Source organism: Pelodiscus sinensis, chromosome 15 (assembly GCF_049634645.1).
Source record: "Pelodiscus sinensis isolate JC-2024 chromosome 15, ASM4963464v1, whole genome shotgun sequence".
In the NCBI taxonomy this organism is placed as follows: Eukaryota; Metazoa; Chordata; order Testudines; family Trionychidae; genus Pelodiscus; species Pelodiscus sinensis.
The window spans coordinates 36,134,390-36,156,122 of NC_134725.1; the positions used below are offsets into that span (position 1 = coordinate 36,134,390).

The following is a 21,733-nucleotide window of genomic DNA, read 5'->3' on the forward strand; positions in this document are numbered from 1 at the left end:
CCTGCTCCCTCCACAGGCTGGATCTGGTGGCTTGGTGGGCCAGATCCGGCCTGAGAGCCATATTTTGCCCAGCCCTGGTATAGATCATCCCTGACAGGTATCTGTCTAACCTGCTCTTAAATATCTCCAGTGATGGAGATTCCACAACCTTCCTAGGCAATTTATACCAGTGTTTAACCAACCTGGGAGTTAGGAAGTTTTTCCTAATGTCCAACCTAAACCTCCCTTGCTGCAGTATAAGCCCATTGCTTCTTGTCCTATCCTCAGAGGCCAAGGAGAACAATTTTTTCCTCTCCTCCTCCTTGAAACACCCTTTCAGATACTTGAAAACCACTATCATGTCCCCCCTCAGTCTTCTCTTTTCTAGACTAAACAAGCCCAATTCCTCCAGCCTTCCCTCATAGCTCATGTTTTCTAGCGCTTTCATCATATTTGTTGCTCTTCTCTTGACCTTCTTCAATTTCTCCACATCTTTCATTAAATGTGGTGCCCAGAAGTGTTCTCCAATTAAGACCTAATCAGCACAGAGTAGAGTGGAAGAATGACTTCTCATGACCTGCTCACAACACTGCTCCTGTTAATGCATCCCAGAATCATGTTTGCTTTTTTGGCAACAGTGTCACACTGCTGACTCATATTCAGCTTGTGGTCCACTCTGATCCCTAGATCCCTATCTGCCATACTCCTTCTTAGGCAGTCGCTTCCCATTCTCTGTGTGTGAAACTGATTGTTCCTTCCTAAGTGTAGTACTTGGCATTTATCCTTATTAAATTTCATCCTATTTACCTCAGAACATTTCTCCATTTTGAATTATGACTCTGTCCTCCAAAGCACTTGCAACCCCTCCCAGCTTGGTATCATCTGCAAACTTAATAAGCGTATTCTTTATGCTATCATCTAAATCATTGATGAAGATATTGAATAGAACTGGTCTCCAAGCCGACCCCTGCAGAACCCCACTTGTTATGCCCTTCCAGCATGATCGTGAATCATTAATAACTACTCTCTGAGAATGATTATCCAGCCAGTTATGCACCCACCTTATAGTAGCCCCATCTAAGTTGTATTTGTGTAGTTTCTTGATAAGAATATTATGCAAGACCATATCAATTGCCTTACTGAAGTCTAGATAAACCACGTCCACCGCTTCTCCCTTATCCACAAGACTCGTTATCCTATCAAAGAAAGTTTTCAGATTGTTTTGCCATGATTTGTTCTTTGTAAATCCATGCTGGTTGTTACCTATCACCTTATTTTCTTCCAGATGTTTGCAGATGAATTCCTTAATTACTTGCTCCATTATCTTCCTTGGCACAGAAGTTAAACTGACTAGTCTGTAGTTTCCTAGGTTGTTCTTATTTCCCTTTTTATAGATGGGCACTAGATTTGCTCTTTTCCAGTCTTCTGGAATTTCTCCCATCTTCCATGACTTTTAGAAGATGATAGCTAAAGGCTCAGATACCTCCTCTATCAGCTCCTTGAGTATTCTACGGTACATTTCATCAGGCCCTGGTGACTTGCAGACAGCTAACTTTCCTAAGTGATTTTTATCTTATTCTTTTATTTTAACTTCCAAACCTACCCCATTTCCAATAGCATTCATTGTGTTGGGCATCCTATCACCATCCATCTTCTTGACAAAAACTAAAACAAAGAAGTAATTAAGCACCTCTGCCATTTCCAAGTTTCCTGTTATTGTTTTTCCCTCCTCACTGAGCAATGGGCCTACCCTGTCCTTGGTCTTCCTCTTCCTCTTAATATACTTGTAGAATGTCTTCTTGTTACCCTTCATGCCTCTAGATAGACTGAACTCATTTTGTGCCTTTGCCTTTCTAATCTTGCCCCTGCATACCTGTGTTATTTGCTTATATTCATCCTTTGTAATTTGTCCTAGTTTTCACTTTTTGTATCATTTCTTTTTATCTTTAGATCATGTAAGATCTCCCAGTTGATCCAACATGGTCTCCTGCCATACTTTTATCTTTCCTATGCAGTGGAATAGTTTGCTTTGGGGCCCTTTAAAAAACTGCCTACTCACTTCAGTTGTTATTCTTCTTAGTCTTGCTTCCCATGGGACCTTACCTACCAGCTCTCTGAGTTTACTAAAATCTACCTTCCATTATCTCTGTTTTGCTGTTCTCTATTCTGCCATTCCTTAGAATCATGAACTCTGTGATTTCATGATCACTTTCACCCAAGCTGCCTTCCACTTTCAGATTTTCAACCAGTCTCCTCCTATTTGTTAAAATCAAATTTAGAACAGCTTCTATCCAGTAGGTTTCTCAACCTTCTGAAATAAAAAATGGTCTCCAGTTGCAGTCCAAGAACTTATTGGATAATCTGTGCCCTGCTGTGTTAGTTTCCCAGTGTATGTTTGGATAGTTGAAGTCCCCCAACACCACCAAATCCTGCACTTTAGATGATTTTGTTAGCTGTTTAAAAACAGTCTCATCCACCTCTTCTGCCTGAGTAGGTGCCCTGTAGTAGACCCCAAGCATGACATCACCCTTGTTTTTTATCTCTTTTAACCTAATCCAGAGACTCTCAACAAGTCTTTCTTCCATGTCCATCACCACCTCTGTACAAGTGTATACCTTTTTAATATATAAGGCAAAACCTCCTCTCTTTTTTCCTTTCCTACCCTTCCTTAGCAAACTGTACCTTTCTATACCAATATTCCAGTCATGTGTATTATCCCACCAAGTCTCTGTGGGAATGTCTACACTACAGCACTAATTCGAACTAACGCGTCTAGAACTAAAAACTAGTTCGAATTAGCGTTTTGCTAATTCAAACTAGCAAGTCCACATTGAGTGGACCCTGAACAGGGCTTAAGGATGGCTGGAAGCAGTGCCGGCAGGACATCAGAGGAGGACTTAGAGTGTGGAGATGCTGTCTCAGGCTAGCCGAGGGCTGTGCTTAAAGGGACCCGACCCCCACCCCGGACAGACAGTTCTAAGGGGTGCCCCGCTTGCAAAGCAGTCCTGGCTTGGATTGCCCGGAGTACCCACACTGGGCTCATCACAGCACTCGGCCATCAGCCCGGCTGCACTTGCCGCAGGCTGCCATCTGGGGAGAGGGGGCAATCGGGGGGCTGCAGGAGAGCTTCCACCCCCAGAAGCCCGCAGAGCCAGCCCAGTCCTCCCCATCGGGGGCTCGTACCCCATTCCTCCCTCACCTCCTTCCACTTACCCTTCCCTAGCCCCCCTTCTTATTGATGTACAAAATAAAGATAACGTTTCTTCCAACATTGACTCTGTCTTTATTGAACAAAACTGGGGGAGACTGGGAAAAGGAGGTGGGAGAGGGGAAGAGAGAGGCTGAGAGAGGGGTGGGCAACTAACATGATCAGGGGTTGGGAACAGGTCCCATATGAAGAGAGGCTACAGAGACTGGGACTGTTCAGCTTAGAAAAGAGGAGATGGAGCGGGGACAGGATAGAGGTCTCTAAAAGCAGGGGTTGGGTGGAGAGGGTGCATTCAGAAAAGTTCTTCCTGAGTTCCCATAAAGAAGGACTAGAGGACACCAAAGGAAAGGAATGGGTAGCAGGCTTGAAACTAGTAAGAGAAAGTTGTTGTTCTTGACAAAGCAAATAGTTAACCTGCGGAACTCCTTGCTGCAGGAGGCTGTGAAGGCTACAACTAGAACAGAGTTTAAAGGGAAGTGAGATCAAGTCATGGAGGTTGGGTCCATGGAGTAGTCTTAGCCAGGGGGTAGGACTGGTGTCCCTGCCCAAAGTTTGTGGAAGGCTGGAGAGGGATGGCACGAGACAAATGGCTTGGTCACTGTCTTCAGTCCATCCCCTCCAGGGTCCCTAGGGTTGGCCGCTGTCGGCAGACAGGCTACTGGGCTAGATGGACCTTTGGTCTGACCCAGGACGGCCATTGTAAGCTCAGGGCTCAGGATCGGGGGTCTCAGTGGACCCCCTTGATTTTCATGCACACCTGCTCCTGGGTGGCCAGGCTGGCAGCTCTCCTGCCCTAGACGGCCACTTTCCTGTGTCTAGTGCGGAGATCGTGGACGAGGTCCACGATGTCCGCACTAGCCCAGGAAGGTGCCCGCCTCTTGCGGTCCAGGGCAAGCTCCCGGGAGCCGCCAGCCTGGTCCCGGGAAGAGGGGGTGGGCTGGGGGACATCGGGTGGGTGGCTCTGTGCCGTGCCAGGTGCAGGGTCTGCTGTCTGGGTGCTGGCAGGCTTGCACCTGGCACGGGCACCGTAGCCAGCCCGTGCCCCTTTAAGGGGTCCGGGGCCGGGAGGGGGGCAATAGAGTTTCCCTGGTGTTGGCCAGAGTGGCCACCAGGGAAAGCTGGGGAGGGCTAGCCTCCCACTAGATCGAATTAAGGGGCTACACACCCCTTAATTCGAACTAGTAAGTTCGAACTAGGCTTAATCCTCATAAAATGAGGTTTTCCTAGTTCGAACTAAGCGCTCCGCTAGTTCGATTCAAATTCGAACTAGCAGAGCGCTAGTGTAGTGGCTATGAATGTTAGTTCGAACTAACGTCCGTTAGTTCGAACTAACATTGTAGTGTAGACATACCCTGTCATACCAACGATGTTATTGCTGTGTTTATTAACTAGCACTTCGGTTCTTCCTGCTTATTCCCCATACTTCTTGCATTTGTATATAGGCATCAAAGATACTGATTTGATTTTGCCGCCCAGTTCTGCCGTCTCCCTCCTTTATCTTTGCTGTTATAGCCCATGCTCCTTCCCATTTCTGACGTATCTCCCAGTTCTCCATGTTTTTCACTTCCCTGTGAGCTTTGGTCACCTGCCCCCGTTGAACCTAGTTTAAAGCCCTCTTCACTAGGTTAACCAGTCTGTGTCCAAATACTCTCTTCCCCTTCCCCTGAAGGTGAACCCTATCCCTGCTTAGCAGTCCTTCTTTTTGGAACAGCATACTGTGGTCAAAGAAGCCAAATCCCTCCTGGAGACACCATCTTCATTGCCAGGCATTCACCTGCAGGATGCATCTGTCTCTGCCTGAGCCCCTGCTTTTGACAGGAAGCACTGAAGAGAATACTAGCTGCGCTCCAAACTCCTTCACTGTGGTCACTCTTGATCTGCTCAAGATTATACCTTGTAGTATCATTAGTGCCCACATGGATGAGTAGCTTGGGGTAGTAGTCAGAGGGCCCGATAATCCTCGACAATGCCTCCATAACATATTGGATACGGGCCTCTGGTAGGCAGCATACCTCCTTAGATGACATTGCAGGGTGACAGATGGGCACCGCTGTCCCCATCAGAATAGAGTCTCCGACCACCACTACCCTATCTTTCCTCCTTGCAATAGTGGCAGCAGAACTCCCAGCTTTGGGGGCACATTCCTATGCACTATAAATACTAGGCCACACTGTGCTGAGGATGCTATTTTGCTCCATAGAATATGCTACTCCAAGAACAATTTTGCTCTACACAGACTAGAAAACCCAAAGATGTTGGTGCTAAAGAAATGGTCTTTCAATAGTAGTCAGACTGGTGGTAAGACAAGTAACAACTATCGCATTTTATATTTATTTACATTACCTTTATTTATAGATCCCAACAATTTCTTTCTTTCTTTCTTTCTTTCTTTCTTTCTTTCTTTCTTTCTTTCTTTCTTTCTTTCTTTCTTTCTTTCTTTCTTTCTTTCTTTCTTTCTTTCTTTCTTTTTTACAAATTCTCAGATAAAATCTCTTCTCCTAATGCTGCCCATACCAGAGCTGGCCTAGCAGTACAAATGGTTATCACAGCTACTCATTTAATACATACCTGAAATTTGATTAAGCTGTGTTTGCCACTAGAGCTGGATGAATACTTAAAAAATATATATTTAAGAACTTTTTTCGGTGATTAAAATAGTCAATGACTAAATTATTCTGGGCCCTAATGGCTCACCGCTGGCAATGTTGGCCAAACCTCCAAGATTCTTTCATGTCCCTATATGCTGGTGATATCTGAAAGACTCACATCTAGCAAAACTGCAGGGCACTCACATTATGTTCCTCCAATAGATGACCAGGTATGATGACTTCTTGGGGATTTGAACTTGTGATTCCAAAAGTATAGTCTCTTGCCTAGAGCTGGTCACACCTAGCATTAGAAGAGACCATGTTTTCCTGTTCGGCTTAATTGTACTACTCCTTGCTCAATTCAAGTCCATGAGAAGTCTGTTTCCAATACATTCCAAGATACAACGTGACAGAGCTTCCAGATAGGGACTCAAAACATTTGCTTATATCAACCAGCACCCATTCCCTCATTCTCTTTTGCACAATGGCTCTTGATTATGTTTGTTCATTATAGCAATTTATTTAAACATCTATACCCTGCTGAGATTTTTTTTAAAAAAAAGCACACACAACAAAATCTCCTAGCTAATGATCCAAAACATTTTGTTCCACTGGCTAAGTATCAAACAGCATTTCATGATTATTCTGGGCTTTCTACTCATCTTCCTGGGCTAGAAGGTATCCAAGCAACTAGTAGATTAGCTACCATGTAGCTATGCTGTACAGCATAATGGAGGAAAGCAAATTACACATCTATAATTGATGTAATACATCTACTTACATCTCCTGTCTCCCCCGGCTTGAATCATCTGCTGACATGTTTTTTTTTTCCTGTTTATTTAGACATGGCGTGTGTGTTTTTCATGCAGCTAGGCCTGCAGGTCATTGAGATGAGGCTATTCAGCATGTTGAGTGCAAGTGGGTTGGCTGTTCAGTTGGATTTACAGCTGGCAAACTAAGAAAGGGAGGCCACTGTCTTGTGCGTTCAGCAGCAAAATACGTAGAGTTTGGAGCAGTGGGAAAAGGAGGGACCTGTATTTTCCCCAAATGAGTTCACTGATAGTTTTTGCTTGTGTAATCTTTGCTCAGGGGGATGGCATAGGCTGCCCAGCAAAGTAATTTCGGCAACCACATATTGGGCCATCACTTCTGCTCCGCAGGAACCCCACAGCTTGCTCTTGGCACCCAGCTTGCCCTACCCAGACTGCCAGGAGCACCAATTCTGGGATGAACACCTGGCCAGCAGGAAGTGGAGTGACTCAACTGACTTTCCTCCCATTGGCAGTATCATGGCTTTTGGTCCCTCAGCCAGGGTTGGGCTCACAAACTGCTGATGGAAACCCAGGCAGCCTATGTCCAATGCCGGGCTATCATTTATCACTGTGGGAGCCACGGGGTGAGGGTAAACACCAGGGCCAGGAAGATTATACTTTGAAAAAGTGCTCTCGATCCTCGGAGGCATGCAAGTGCTCAGGGAGGTTGGTTAAAGCTGCAAATAGCCCATGAAGGCGCATGAATGCTGGCGTGTTTTCCAATGAGGCCTCAAGGAAAGCTGAAATTTGGGGAATCAGACTGTTTGCAGACAGCTCTGCTGACAAGGGTGAAATTCACTGCACCAGCACAAAGCCAGAGGCACTGGGGAATCCCTCACATGGAACTGTCTCCTGCATATCTGTGCACAAGATGCAAAGCCCTGGCCAAGTATCGTTATTCTTCATTTACACATGAGGAAACTGTTTGCCACGGGAGCCAGGGAAGCCCATGAATGAGCCAAGACAAGAACCAGGGAGTCTGGATTTGGAGCCCCGTTGGGGACATGAAATCCATTTGTGCTGCACAGTAAGAGCCCGTCGCCTATGTGCTGAGAGAGCTACACCTTTCACATGGCACTGAGCTTCCCGCATCTCATTGTCCTTCCCAGACATGCCTGCCCCCGCTGATTGGAGTGGGGGCTCCCAAAGTGCTGCTTCCAGTGAGCCCTAGGAATTCTTTCAATGGGGGGATTTCAATGCTCCTTCTTCAAATGTGACTGTGGGAGGTGCCAAATCTCACTGAGTCTCTGCAGTCCTGGTGTGTGTGCTTCAGCCTCAGGCAAGGCGAGTTAGGGGGATACATCCCCACCTCAGCTGGTGCTTTGCCTAGCACACCTCCGAGAACTGGCTTCATCTCATCCAGACATGAGCCGCATGTTCCCTAGAAGGGTGCCCTGAGAATACAGCCACGGCCACCCCCTGCTCTCCCTCCAGCGAGCTATGGAGGCTGGCACTCCAGAATGGTGCAGCTGGGGAAAATCTCTGCCTTTTAGTGCAAGGTGGCATCTCCACAGCTGCTGTCATTAGAGATGCTGGGCACTTCTTCAGCCACCTCCATTATGGGGATCTCCAAGAGCTTTGTAAGCATTGATCAACTAAATCTCACAGCACCTTCGGGTGTTACTCTAGCAAAGTACAGGCAGCAGCAGCCCATTTCATGCACAGGAGAGGCACAGGAAGAACAGTCATCCAATTTGCACTGCTCCAGACATGCCGGTGGAGTTACTCTTGATTTCCACTGTAACTTAAGCAGAATCTGCCCCAAAGTGATTTATCCCCACAACAGCTGGGAATAAAACTCAGGAGTCCTAATGCCACATCCCTCCTGTAACCATTAGGCACCACTCTCTGACACCGGTCACTAAAAGCTGAGGCGTTTGCTGCAGATCCTGGGAAAGTGCTTTGTGTTGCTTCCCAGCAGTGTGGAGGCAGAGCTGCATTCAGAGAGCTGCCGTATCACTGCATTGGGTAACCAGGCACTTTGCTAAGTAAAACAAGCATTTTAAATTATTTTTAGTATAAAAATCCAAGCAAACAAATTATTTCCATCTGGAAAGAGGATGCAAATATATTTTACATTGCTAGCTGCTTTCATCAACATATATTTTGCAATCTGATTTCTCCCTGCTTGCTGTTTTCTTTTCTTTGGTCTTTTATTTTATTTTATTTTTCTTGTGTGTCTGTTTATTTTCTGTAAAGGGTTCAAAGGTGAAAGGGATCACTGGAGAAGTGGAAGGACAATCTGCATCAAAACCCATGAAAGTGGCCAGAAAGAAATTGAGGCTTTCGATTCAGCCATATTACTCATCCGGAACCCATACAAAGCCTTGATGGCTGAATTCAATCGGAAGTATGGTGGTCACATTGGATTTGCTTCTCACGCACACTGGAAAGGCAAAGGTATGCAAGTTACCTCAATACTTTTTATAGCAGTTTCAGTCGCTGGTTTGGGTTGAAGAGGAAAACACCCACCCTTCAAAACAAGGCTCAATGGTCTGTGTTAGCATTTTCCAAATGAGATGTTTTGTTCGGATTAAAAAGTCTTTTGGTGCCTAAATGTTCTTCAAGAATGCACAGTAACTTGTAGGGAGTAACAGCAGACTGAATTGTGCATGCCACTGCCCTCTAGTCGCCAAGGGCACAATTTGAACCTTTCTAGTCTGGCACCCTCGGGACCTGATCGGTGTCAAACCAGAGAATTTGCCGAACTATGGGCGGCCAATAATGTCTAGCAGCATTACCAACACTTCCAGTGCTTATCTGGGCTCTTAGCAGACATCTAGGGATAAATTAGAGTTAGAGAACAGCACAGATTCCTGAGAACCAGGACTGATGGCTGGAAACAAACTTTATGAGACTGCAGGAAACTTGGCCACCTCCTAGATAAGTGCACTCCAGCTAGCTAAAATCATGCTGGACCACAGATATTGCTGGGCCAGAGAGTGTTGGACTAGAGAGATTCAATCTATATACAGAAAAGACTGAGGCTAACATACACAGTGCTCCTTTTGCATGTGTTTTTCAGAGCTGCGCTAAAGCTGACAGTTGTAACATCTGTGTATAGGAGGGTAGAGTGTCTTACAGGTTTGCAAGGGAATTAATGTATGCATCATTCTCACAGCCAGCAGCTTAATGTATTATCATAATATTTGCCCTTATTTAGTGCGCTACTTTTGTCCAGTATGGCAGGCCAACAGAGGTATAATCACCCCCACTCACCACCTTTACAAATGTCTAAATTACAGCATAGACCATTCAGGAGACCAGCTCACAGCAGGTGGCCAGCCTGTGACCAATGGTAGGGCTAGAATCCAGAAAAAGAGTTAAGTGACATTTTCAGACAAAACTTTTTTTTCCGGTAAAGTAATGGAGGTTCGAGGAGAGCAGAATGCATTGTGAATTTGTGCCAGTTTCGCTGGCTGATTTGGATTGAGGATAAAACCTGCTAACATTCAAAAATAGTCTTATGGTTTTGTTTCAACATTTTCAAAATGAAATGTTTTTGATTTTTTGATTGAAATGACTTTTTGTTCTGAAAGTTCCATCACCTTTACTTTAAAACATTCTGACACATTTTAATATAACATTTAATGTAGCAATTAAACATTTCATTTTAGGATTTCATTTACTCCAGAATGGTTTGCCTCTCTCTCTCTCTCTCTCTCTCCCCCCCCCCCCCTCAACTTTTTGATTCACCAACAATTGCAAAACTATTTATTTTCCCATTCAGTTATTTTCCCTGAGCTTTTCAGAATCACCAGCAAACTGAAAATCTGCTACTCTTGTAGGTCACTCTAGGAGTTTTGATTTCCACTTCACCACTTTTACCACTAGATCAAAGTCCTTGTGCTAGATCAGAGGTGGGCAAACCCACAGGCTGGATTTGGTTCCTCGGGCTGCCGCTACTATATTTACGTGTACCTCTGCAGGTAAGGGCAATCACTGCTCCCGTTGGTCGTGGATCGCCATTCCTGGCCAATAGGAGCTGCAGGAAGTGATGTCCCAGTCTGTGCCATTTCCTGCAGCTCCCATTGGCTGGGAACAGCAATCTGCAGCCAATGGGAGCTGCAATTGCCCATACCTATGGAGGAGCACGTAAATATAGCAGTGGAGGGCTAACTAGGCTGGCCTTACCATGGGGTGAACTGAAGCGGCCATCTCAGGTGCTAGATTTGGGGGGGAGGAGGGGGGAAGGGCACCACTAGGACCCAGAGTGTAGAAAATTGTGTCTGCTGCTGGTGCATATGTATTCTCTGTGCTCTAGATGCACAGAGATGGTGGAGTGCTATGAGAGGAGTAGAACAGGAAGAAGGTGGAATTGAGACCTTTCAAAGTTTTGACCCAAGCGAAGGAGCATGGGGGCGTCATTTGAGCTCCCCGCCTCAAGTGCCAAAATGTTGTGGGCTGGCCCTGGGGCTAACCTTGCTGAACTGCTGCCATTTTATTGCCACCTCTGTGCTAGGACTTTGTGCTAGAGAGAAATTTCACCAAGAGAGTATACTCACAGGGGAATAGATACGGAGACAGGGAATTCAGCCTTTAATTCAGGCAGACATTGAAAGAAAAGATGTTTTGCCCAGTTCTAATTGGTGTGCACAGAGCTTAGTAGGCTGAGCTGGTCCAGACAGACAGAGAGGATTCTGGGATTGATTGTCCCTATTTTCTTTATCTATTCGTACGATAAAAATAACATTCCCAAGGCTGCAGCTGGAACATGCAGCTTTTGCAGCTGGTTTTCAAACACCCTTGAAAGCCATTTACTCTTCCATCTGGAACATTAACTCCCAAGGTTCTGGCTGAGGATAAGTTACCACTATCACTCCCATTATCATCATCCTGTATGCTGAACTAGCTGAGACAGGAAACCTTGGATATCCTACAACAGTGCTTTAAACCTGTGGGGTTAAACCAAAACAAGTAGCATATTAAACCAAAAGCACCTGCTAGACAGGTACCATCCAGTGCTTCTACACATGCCCAGCCTGAATTCCGTACTTTACCAACTTGTGGGATTGAAATGCTGGTAAGAGCCCACTGGGAAATCTTACTTTCCCAGGCAAGTTCTGACATGGCCCTGAATCTCTGTGTGGTGGAATAAAGGCAAAATCCTCTAGGCTTTTATCCTCTGAAGCCAGAACTGCTCTCAGGAAGGGGACTGGCTTCCTAGCAGAAATCAGTTTTATCAGAGTATTGCTTCAAGAAGATGGTATAAAATATCTGGCCATGACACGTGGCCATAAATCCTTATCTGACTTGATGATCTTTCCCTCTGACTGGGCATTCCACATAGGAGGAGAACTTTCCCCCCACTCTGCCCCTGGACAAATCAGTCGCAGCCTTTTAATTCTGTACATCCCGCTGCTCTGGAGAAAGCACCTTTCCCATCCACGCACAGACACATATTGTGGATGCTTGTTAATTATAGCAATTTACAAATTGCTGTTGTGAAATTGACTTCATTGGAAAGAGTTAAAATATTTAGCTTGATTGAACATCTGCTACACTTAATTCAGAGTTTATTTAAGGGTATCTCTTTTTACGTGTTAGTATGTGCCTGGATTTTATTATTGCCACGTGCACTGAAATGCTCTCTCTCTCTCTCTGTTTCTCTCTCTCTCTGTCTCTCTCTCTCTCTCTCTGTCTCTCTCTCTCTCTCTCTCAACACAATGCCACCAACACCCAAGATGTGCCCAGAACAAAATCCCTGCTCTGACCACCACCAAACTCGGGGATAGATTTTGCCTTTTCTGATACGCCTCTGAGCCCAGGGTGGTGCTTTGGGGGCACCATCTCAGGGGAAATAGCTTCCCCATTGGCTCTTAAGCAGCAGCGATTTGCTGTGGATTTAGACCAGTAACAAATCACAACCCTGTTGCACACCAGCTCTTCTGTGCTGGGATATTGAGGGGTCGGAGCCTTGTTCTGTCAGCCATTTGTGGCAGTGAGCAGTAGCTGAGCTTGTGTCTGGCAAGCAAGGTCTGGTTAGTCCATGCAGGTGTGCAAGGGGGGGCTGTGCTGTCACACACACACACACACACACACACACACACACACACACACACACACACACTCGGGACATGAAGCAAGTCACTATCTAGCTCTCAGGCTGGGAGAGCTCAGAGGTTCAGAAAGGACCGTTCTGACCACTTTGTCTGACCTGCATGACAGAGGCTGGAGAGCTCACCCAGCATTTATTCCTGTTTGAACTAGAGCAGATCTTCTAAAACAACATCCTATCTTGTGCTCAACTCCGGAGTTAAATTTTAGCAGGTTAGGTCCCTCTCTAGGACCGATATGAAGGCTGAGGCTTGACAGGACACAGGGTCCATTTTGGAATATGTGCTTAGGCTTGGGAAGGAACTCAATTGCTTAGTGAGGTTCATGATGGCCCAGGCCCACCAATGAGGGAGGGAAGGGGAGAGTTGCCCCAGGGCCTAGCAAGTCAAAGGGGCTGGGACTCCTGGCCACCACTGCTGCCACAGTAGCAGCAGAGGCAGCAGCTGAAGCCCCATGGTCACTGGAGCACCACACTACATGCTCTAAGGGGGGGGGGTGCACAGCAGCATGGATGGATGGCTGCTCCCAGCCCCACCCCTTCTACCTGGAGCCCTGCCCCTTCTGGGAGCATGGAACTGGGTCCTGCCCCACACCTTACCTAGGGGCTGGTGAAGGCTGCTGGCTTCCCTGCGCTGGTGACAACTGCCAGATTATTTGCCCTAGACACAGAAGTCCCCTACCTACGGAACAGGGACTGCCCACATAGTAGCAGTAGAAACATCCTTTACTCTGCCCAATAATCAGCTTTCATGGTGAACAGGAAAGACCAGCCTGGTGGTTCAGTCTCCATGCCCTGGTCTCTGTGCTGAGAGTGCTGACCACAGTGCTAACTGGAACAGTGAATGGTAGTTTTTTTAGATACCCTGTAGGCAGCCCTATCTGCTGCAGAGACATGAGGCTGGGTTTTGCTAGGGCTAGCCCAATTGTTCATTGGTCCATCTTCTGCTGAGACTTGAGGGACAAACTTCCTGCAAAGCCCTTCTCGGGTTTGTGTATATCTCAGGGATGTCATCAGGTAGCTACACAGGCCATTGCCCAATCTGTGCCTATATTACTATGCACAAATGCGAGAGGCTTTTCAGGTCCATGGAGCCTCTGAATATTGTGATGACTCTCCTCTCCGTACCCACACTTGAGAGCTTTCCTTTTAGCATACCTGGCTGGGAGCAGCAACAGCTGTGTGTGCTAGCAGGGCAGAGCGCTTAGTGTGACTCACTGACCATAGTAGCAATAATTATGCTGCACAGAGAGTGTGGAAAGAGGAAACCTCTGAGAAGCTTATATAAGGTGCTAGAACAGCCAACACAAAAAGCCGAGGAGAAGGTGGGAACAATCTGTCCACAAATATTCTCTCCAACGCAGAACTAAATCTGATTTGGATTTAAGTCAAAACATGCCACCTTGTGCACTCAACAAGGCACATATTTTTAACAGCACTGGTAAATTAACTGTTGGAACAACTTGCCAAGGGATGTGGTGGATTTTCCATCATCACTTGATGTCTGTACATCAATAATGGATGGTTTTCATAAGAGTATGCAATAGCTCAATGGTGAGAAGTGGGTCTGATGCAGAAAATACAGGATGAAACCTTTTGCCTGTCTTATGCAGGAAGTCAGACTATGTGATCACAGTGGTTCCTTCTGTCCTGGAAATCTGTGTATCTACAAACCTTTCAAGTTCCCTTTCTATGAAAGTTCAAGAACAATCAAGCTTCATCTGACAGCCTGAATACTTGTGAAGAGCAAGTGGTCTGGCTTGTTTCGGGAATTTGCGATTAGCAATGTGTCACTTAGCTGCATGACTCATCCTGTCAGAAGAAAAAATAAATAATAAAAAAAAGAACTCAGTAAAAAGTGCAGTGCACTTAAGCCCTAGTTTGAGAGCTCAGGTGGGAAATAAGTGGCCTCGGCCCAGCAGTGAATTTACCCATTCTGAATATTTGCAATAAATTCTTAACAAACAACCAGCAAAGCAAAAATTATTCTCTGCAGAAATTCCCCCAGACAACTTGAATAGAGAATATATTGAACAATGGCACAAACTGAAAAGAAGGTACAGTTTGTCCTAAGACTTATCTGTTGGAAATCTAATTTTTAGCTCCTTCAAGCCCCTCGATTCCTGGCCCGAAGCATTCTTTATCCAGGGAGGGACTAGCAAAGCAGTCACAGTACTGACGGCAAGTGCCAGAGCATAAGTGAGTCCAGTAAAAGTAGGAAAATATGTCTTAGTGCCCAAGCAGGTTTAGAAACACAGGACCTTATATTGGAGAGTTATGGTTCTGTCAATAGCTATGAACAAGTGCCGTGAAAAAAGGCTGCTTTCATTGCAATTGGCATTCACGTGGGTTCTATTAATCTCGGCTCACGAGTGCTGCAGTGGAAAGGAGAGAAGGAAAGAGGAAATTGGAGTAGGGGCTTTAGCACAGATTTTTCTTTTTTTACTACACATTATTTCCCCCCCTTAGGTTTGAGGGGGAAATTCTGGAAAGAAATATATTAGCTAGTTTTCTGAACTATACTAACTGCAGAATCAGCCAAGGTCAGCTGCAGGCATGTTTGGGGATGTGTGGTTTTAGGGTCCAGCACTCACTCGGCAAGTCACATTCCAGCCCAATCTCCGTCTACCGCAATGAAATGAGCATGGTGAAAAACCTAACCCCTTCCCTAGTCTCGTTGATACCATTAGCTCCTCATAAATGATCACAATTCACCTGCAAGGTTTGAACTCAAAACCTTCAGCACTGTAGACAGAGCACCAACTCCTATGCACGCCCCTCTAGCCTTGGGGTGTGGTGGTGCAAGTTTCTGCCTCAGTTTCCCTTTCTTAGCATTTCTTAAACATGCCACAGTCCAAAGGGAACTACAAGGCTTCACGTCCAGGGCCCAGTTGAGTTAATCTTGGTACAAAACAAACAGCGCTCTAAGCAACAACAACTAGGCCCAGCCCCTCCGCCACAAGGATCTGCCTTTCTGCCCTCCCAGGGCTCCTTCCTTGGAATGTAGCCTTCTCACCCTGGAGAGTGCCCCATCCTTCTCCACGGGCCTGGCTTTTATATAGCCCCGGCCTGTTTGTGTCACATGACCCACAGGTCACATCACCTCAATTTTCCCCACCTAAGCAGGTGAGTGGCTCTTGTCACTGGTGGGGCTGAAGCCCATTTGTCCTTATGAGGCCAGCCACCTATGTGAACCCCAAAGCACAAGCCTCTACCACAAGAAAGGAATAACTCCGTATGCTGGCAGCAGTGATAGGGCTGTTGTCTGTGATGTGTACCAGCTCCTTGAGGATAACTGCCCTTGAACCTAGATGAAAGCCTGTGTCCTGTGAGAGAGTAATAACAACAATATCTTGCTCTTATCATCCATAGATCTCAAAGCACATTGTGTAGGTGGGATGGGGGAAACTGAGGCATGGAGAGGGTAAGTGACTTGCCACCAGGCTAATGGCAGGAATACAGGTCTCTCAGCCCACTCAGTTATCCAATGGGAAATACTGCCTATGTGACCATGGGCACCTCAGTGTGCCAGTGCCTCAGATCTTCCTCTGAACAGTGGGAATAACAGCACAGTCCTGCCTTGCAGAGGGTTTGTGAAATAAATACAGTAACGATTGCAAAACACTCAGATACCGCAGTGACGGAGGCCGATAAGCACCTATGATGAAAGGGGGAGAAAGATACTGCTCACCCTTTCCAAGCATTTTATGCTCTAGTCTTAGGGGCCTTTGTCTGGAATGCTACAGAGGCGTAAATCACAACAAAAGGGCAAGCTGGTGCTGAGTTATTTCCCCTCACTCCTGAAGGCATGAGGGAATCCTTTCTGCACGCAGCCTCCTGTGCGGCACAGACAGCTCTAGCATTGCTCATTCTTCCTGCAGCAGTGACCTCCAGGCCTAAAGAAGAGGGAGCGACTCTTCATGGAAAGAGAGATTATTAAATTTTCATTGCTAGCTTAATCCATGGCCTTTCCTCAGCAATGACTGTCAGTTTGGCCACGCACAGGGCACTGGTTGTTTTTCTTTTCCTGGCTGAACTACTGGCCTCTTTCTTCCCGCTGAGTTAAAGCACCTACCTTATTTCATGCCAGATCTGACTTTAATCTCCAGCCAGGTGCCCAGGGCATTCCAGCCTCCATGGCTTGCACTCTGAACTAGCCCCATGAAACCCTATCTTTGACTCTTCCCCTGGGGCTGCATTTATGCATCCAAACCAGGTCTGTCTGCAAATTGTGACAGACCAGGAAATGTGAGTGGTACTTTGTCCCTATCATGAAAAGCAAACCCCTCTCTGGATGGATATGAACGTGATGAATAAAAACAGGATCTCCTTGATTTTTACTTTTCTCAGAAGGATGCCTGCATCACTTGAAAGTGAATTCAGCACTGATCAGTGTAGACAGACTCTGGAGACTGGATTCCTCCTGTTTTCAGTGTGTCACTGTACTGCATAAACTAGCCTAGTCACTGCAATTCCCCTCACCAACATGGCACACCATTGACCCCTAAGAAGAAGCCCCATTGCAGGGCTGAGGGAGGAGCTCCCTTCCCTATGGCCAAGACAATTCTAATGTCTGTGAGCACCAGACCAGGAAGGCATCTCTGCTTAGAAAGGACTTTTTAGGCCACGCATGACGTGAGCGTATGTGCTTTCTTGGATCCATGCCATTGTGCCACTGATGGGTTTTTTCCCCGCTCAGATCTGAATACGCCTAATGTGTATTTCTCAGCACAACACCAGCAGTCGACTCTCAGCAAGGGAACATTCTGTGTGGCCGAAATCGCTGTGAAAGCCCTTTTGCTGTGCTGAGCTTTGACATGCAAATTCCCCTCCGCCAACGATGGGATTTGACCCAGCACCTGCTCTGCCCTGGGAAGGTGCTTGGGCCTCACATGAGGCAATATGTCTGTGTAGGCTTCAGAACCTGAGATGGCCTGGAAGAGCATGCTGGGCCACGAATCATAGAATCACAGAACTGGAAGGCACCTTCAGAGGTCATCAGCTCCAGTCTCCTGCCCTCACGGCAGAACCAAGCACCCTCTAGGCCATCCCTGATGGGTGTCTGTCTAATGGTGATTTTCAGTCACTCTTGGGATACTGAGAAGGTTAAAGGGTGATGTGAGCACACTCCATGGGTCCCTACCTGGGGAACAAACATCTGATAACGGGCATGTCAATCTAGCAGACAAAGTTATAATGAGCCCCAATGGCTGGAAGACAAAGCTAGACATATTTGGACTGGAAATAAGAGGCACATTTTTTAGTGGTGGGAGCAATTAACCATGAGGACAGTTTGCCAAGGGTTGAAGTAGGTTCTTATGAATACTGGGTGGTTTTCTAAACGATTTACTCTCGCTTGAGCAGGAATAAATATAAGAAAGTCCTATGGCCTCTGCTATGCACAGATGGTTGCTCATAAGACCATAACAATGGTCATGCAGAGTCAGATCAAAGGTCCATCTAGCCCAGTAGCCTGTCTTCTGACAGTGGCCAATGACAGATGTCCCAGAGGGAGTGAACAGAACAGAGAATCAAGTGATCCATCCCCTGTTGCCCATTCCCAGCTTCTGACAAACAGAGGCTAGGGACACCATTCTTACCCATCCCAGCTAATAGCCATTGATGGACCTATCCTCCATGAATTTATTTGAACCTGGGTAAAGTCCTGGCTTTCACAACATCCTCTGGCAAGGAGTTCCACGGATTGAGTATGCATTGTGTGAAGAAATACTTCCTTTCATTTGTTTTAAGCCTGTTTCTATCTATTAATTCCATTTGGTGACCCCTGGTCTTTGTGTTATGAGAAGGAGTAAATAACTGTCCCTTATTCACACCAATCATGATCTCTCCCCCTTAAGTCATCTCCTTTCTAAGCTGAAAAATCAAAGTCCCCTTATTTAGCAGACATTTCACACTCTTTTCTTGCTTTAATAGAATCCTAGAATCATAGACCTGGAAAGGACCTCGAGAGGTCATCAGGTCCAGTCCCCTGCCCTCATAGCAGGACCCAGTACCATCTAGACCATCCCTGATAGATGCTTATCTAATCTGCTCTTAAATATCTCCAGAGATGGGGATTCCACAGCCTCCCTGGGCAATTTATTCCAGTGTTTAACCACCCTGACAGGTAGGAAGTTTTCTCTAATGACCAACCTAAGCCTCCCTTGCTGCAGTTTAATCCCATTGCTTCATGTCCTAGCCTCAGAGTCCAAGGAGAACAATTTTTCTCCCTCCTTGTGACACTCTTTCCAAAATGTGAACCTCTCTCTCAACCAGTGTCCTCTATGCCATTGAACGAATGGGCCAAATTCTGACACCTCAGTCACACTGCATGGTGGAACTGAAGTGACTCTGCTTACTGCTGTGGCCCAGATTCACATTTGTGCGTGTCTGGGAAAGGAATCTATATCCACCAGTTTAAGGGGAGCTGGTGGTGGTGGCTAAGATACCAATACAACTTCCAAAAATGGAGGCCTGGCAGATCCCTGGCAGAGCAAAGGCAGTGGGCTTTGACGTACCGTAGGAATGAGTGGAGCTACTAAGTGAGGAGGGACAAAACCTTGTTTTTTCTCTCCTGGCTGCTGCTTTTGTTGAATTCAGCCGCTGATCAGATTTCCCCTCCTGGTTGCAGCTGTGCTTCCCACCCGCCTGGGTGGAAGGCTCTTTAAAATCAGTATTTTGTTCCGTGACATTAATTTTATGATATCCCTGGAGTGGTTCCAAAGCAAAGTTTTATGTGATATGATTGCACAAGGTGAATTGTCCTGTATCTGTTTAATGAAACAGATACTGTCTTTAATGATTCTTTGGGGAATTAAATACAGTTAAGCTATTAATCAGGCGTTGGTTCCTCAAGGAGGACAAGAGGAAGGAGCAGAGACCCAGAGCATTTATGCATTGTAAGATACATGTGTATTACAGTTTCAACAGCATAGTGGCTTATTATTGGTATTTCATTATCCTTTTTATCACCTGATTTTAATATGAGGATCAATTAGCAAGAAACCTTGGGAATAGTTGAAAGATTTTTAGTAGGGAGCACGTATAAACAGCCTAGGGACCAGATGGCTAGTTCATCTTACTAAGGATATTATGAATCACCAGCCAAAGACCTTTGTGGAACCTCATAGACAAAGCCCATTGTCATTTCTTTCAGATCCATTTTTCTGAACTACTCCTGGTGTTGAGGATCACAAAATACAACATTTGGAATCTCTCTCTCCCCCTTTCTCTCCCTGTCTCTCTCTCTCTTTCTCTCGCAGGGTTTGTCTCCACTTACCCAGAGATCCACACTGTGAAGATCAATCTCCTGTGGTTTGATTTAGTGGGTCTAGTAAGGACTAGAGATGTTACAGTGTAGTCGATTAACCAATTAACCAATAAGAAAAAGCTTATCGGTTAATGCTATAGACTACCCGCATTTCCCTCTCCTCCCTGCCAGTACATTTTTTAGCAGGCTAGCCAAGAGCCTGGCTCAGTCCTGGCTTGCTCTGGGTCCGGGACCTATCCTCTTGCAGCTCTGCATTTCAAGTGTATTGGGAGCTGGGCGGACAGGCAGGCCAGCTCAGTTCTGGCTCTCACCAGATCCAGGAGCTCAGACCCACCCCTGGAGAGGGGCTGCTGCCACCCCGTACTGCTGCCTCTTTCTCAGAAGCAGCAGCACAGGGTGACAGGCAGCCGGTTCATGAGGGGAGCTGGTTTTTAAACTGGCTCCCCTCAGAGACCAGCTCCCACCTGGCACCCTGCACTGCTGCCTCTGGTACACTGACTGCCCCTGGGGACTATCAAATAGTTGACTAACTGATAAAATTTCATGAGGTTACTCGACTATTCAATTAACCGATATTTAACATCCCTAGTAAGGCCCGCTAAATTGACTGCTGATAATGCTTCTGTCAACTCCAGTATTCCACTGAGTCACAAGGAGTAAAGGAAGCTGACAGGAGAAACTCTCCCGTTAGCCTCTTGCAGTAGGGATGCCGCAGAAAATCGATCTAAAGTCTGTCGACTCCAGTTACACTATTCACATAGCTGGAGTTGCATGTCTTAGGTGGGCTTTCTCCCTTAATATAGACCTGCTTTCCCTCCCCCATAACCCACAATAAAGTCAATCTCAAAACTCAGCGCTGTGATTAGGCAAACTATTCACATTCAATTTCAGGAGTGACGGGTGGTAAGTAATAGCAACCTTGATTAAACCCCAAAAGCCCAAGTAGCACAAAGGAATGCAGGGCCTAGGCTGATTAAATGCCAAGGGGGTGGAGGTGGGGCCATGCCGTGGTTGCCACCAACAGTAGAAGTGAAAACAAGGCAGGCATTACCTTGCCTCAGTTGCTGAGATTTCCAGCTCACATGACACTGTTGTCATGGAAATCTTACCAGTTCTGTGTACCGAAAGTGAGCCAGTCCCATTGACTTTAGAAGCAAGCAGCACCTCAGCAGAGTCAAGAGAAGCAAATAGGGGAGGAAAGGTACAGGGATACAGATGAGAAGTTTCAGTCTTAATGCAGTTTTAGGAAATTTTTGGTAAAACTCTTTCTGGCAAGGTCAGCTAGGTGACTTGATGCCAACGACATGTGACGCGTTTCACATGAAGTTTGCGTACAGTATGAAAAGATTTCTCCTCAGCAGATGGGCTGCAGAGAGTGACTCAACCATTATTGGAAAAACTCAAGGTCCTTAACAGAAAAAAGACTTGGGTAGGGGTAGGAATGTGGGATCCGTTAAGTTCTGTAAGGTGGCAGTTAAGATTAGAGACATGATAGTTCAGAGACATGAACAAGTGTGTGTTAGAAAAGCACCTCCCTCTTCTACCATTAAAATATGGCAGCATTTATCACAGTCAAAATCACTCCGAATTATGGTAATGTCAGGCTGGATGGGACCTGGAGAAGTCCTCAAATCCAGCTGCTTGTGCTGGTAGGATCAAACAAACCTAGACTGGCAAGTTTTTCCGCAAAAGCAGCTGCATTTGCGGAAAAACTTGCCAGCTGTCTAGACTGGCTGCTTGAATTTCCACAAGAACACTGACTTCCTACTGTCTGAAATCAGTGCTTCTTGCGGAAATATTATGCTGCTCCCGTTCGGGCAA

General features: G+C 46.2%; 1 protein-coding gene across 3 annotated transcripts in view; it reads left to right on the plus strand.

Annotated features, from left to right (window-relative positions):
- The window catches only part of WSCD2 (WSC domain containing 2), a 229,759-nt gene that overhangs the window by 186,625 nt on the left and 21,401 nt on the right, over positions 1–21,733 (plus strand). For all 3 annotated transcript variants that reach the window (XM_075898761.1, XM_014572916.3, XM_075898762.1), the window contains exon 8: positions 8,787–8,987. In XM_075898761.1, the coding sequence (XP_075754876.1) occupies positions 8,787–8,987 (201 nt within the window). The remainder of the gene's footprint in view (positions 1–8,786; positions 8,988–21,733) is intronic.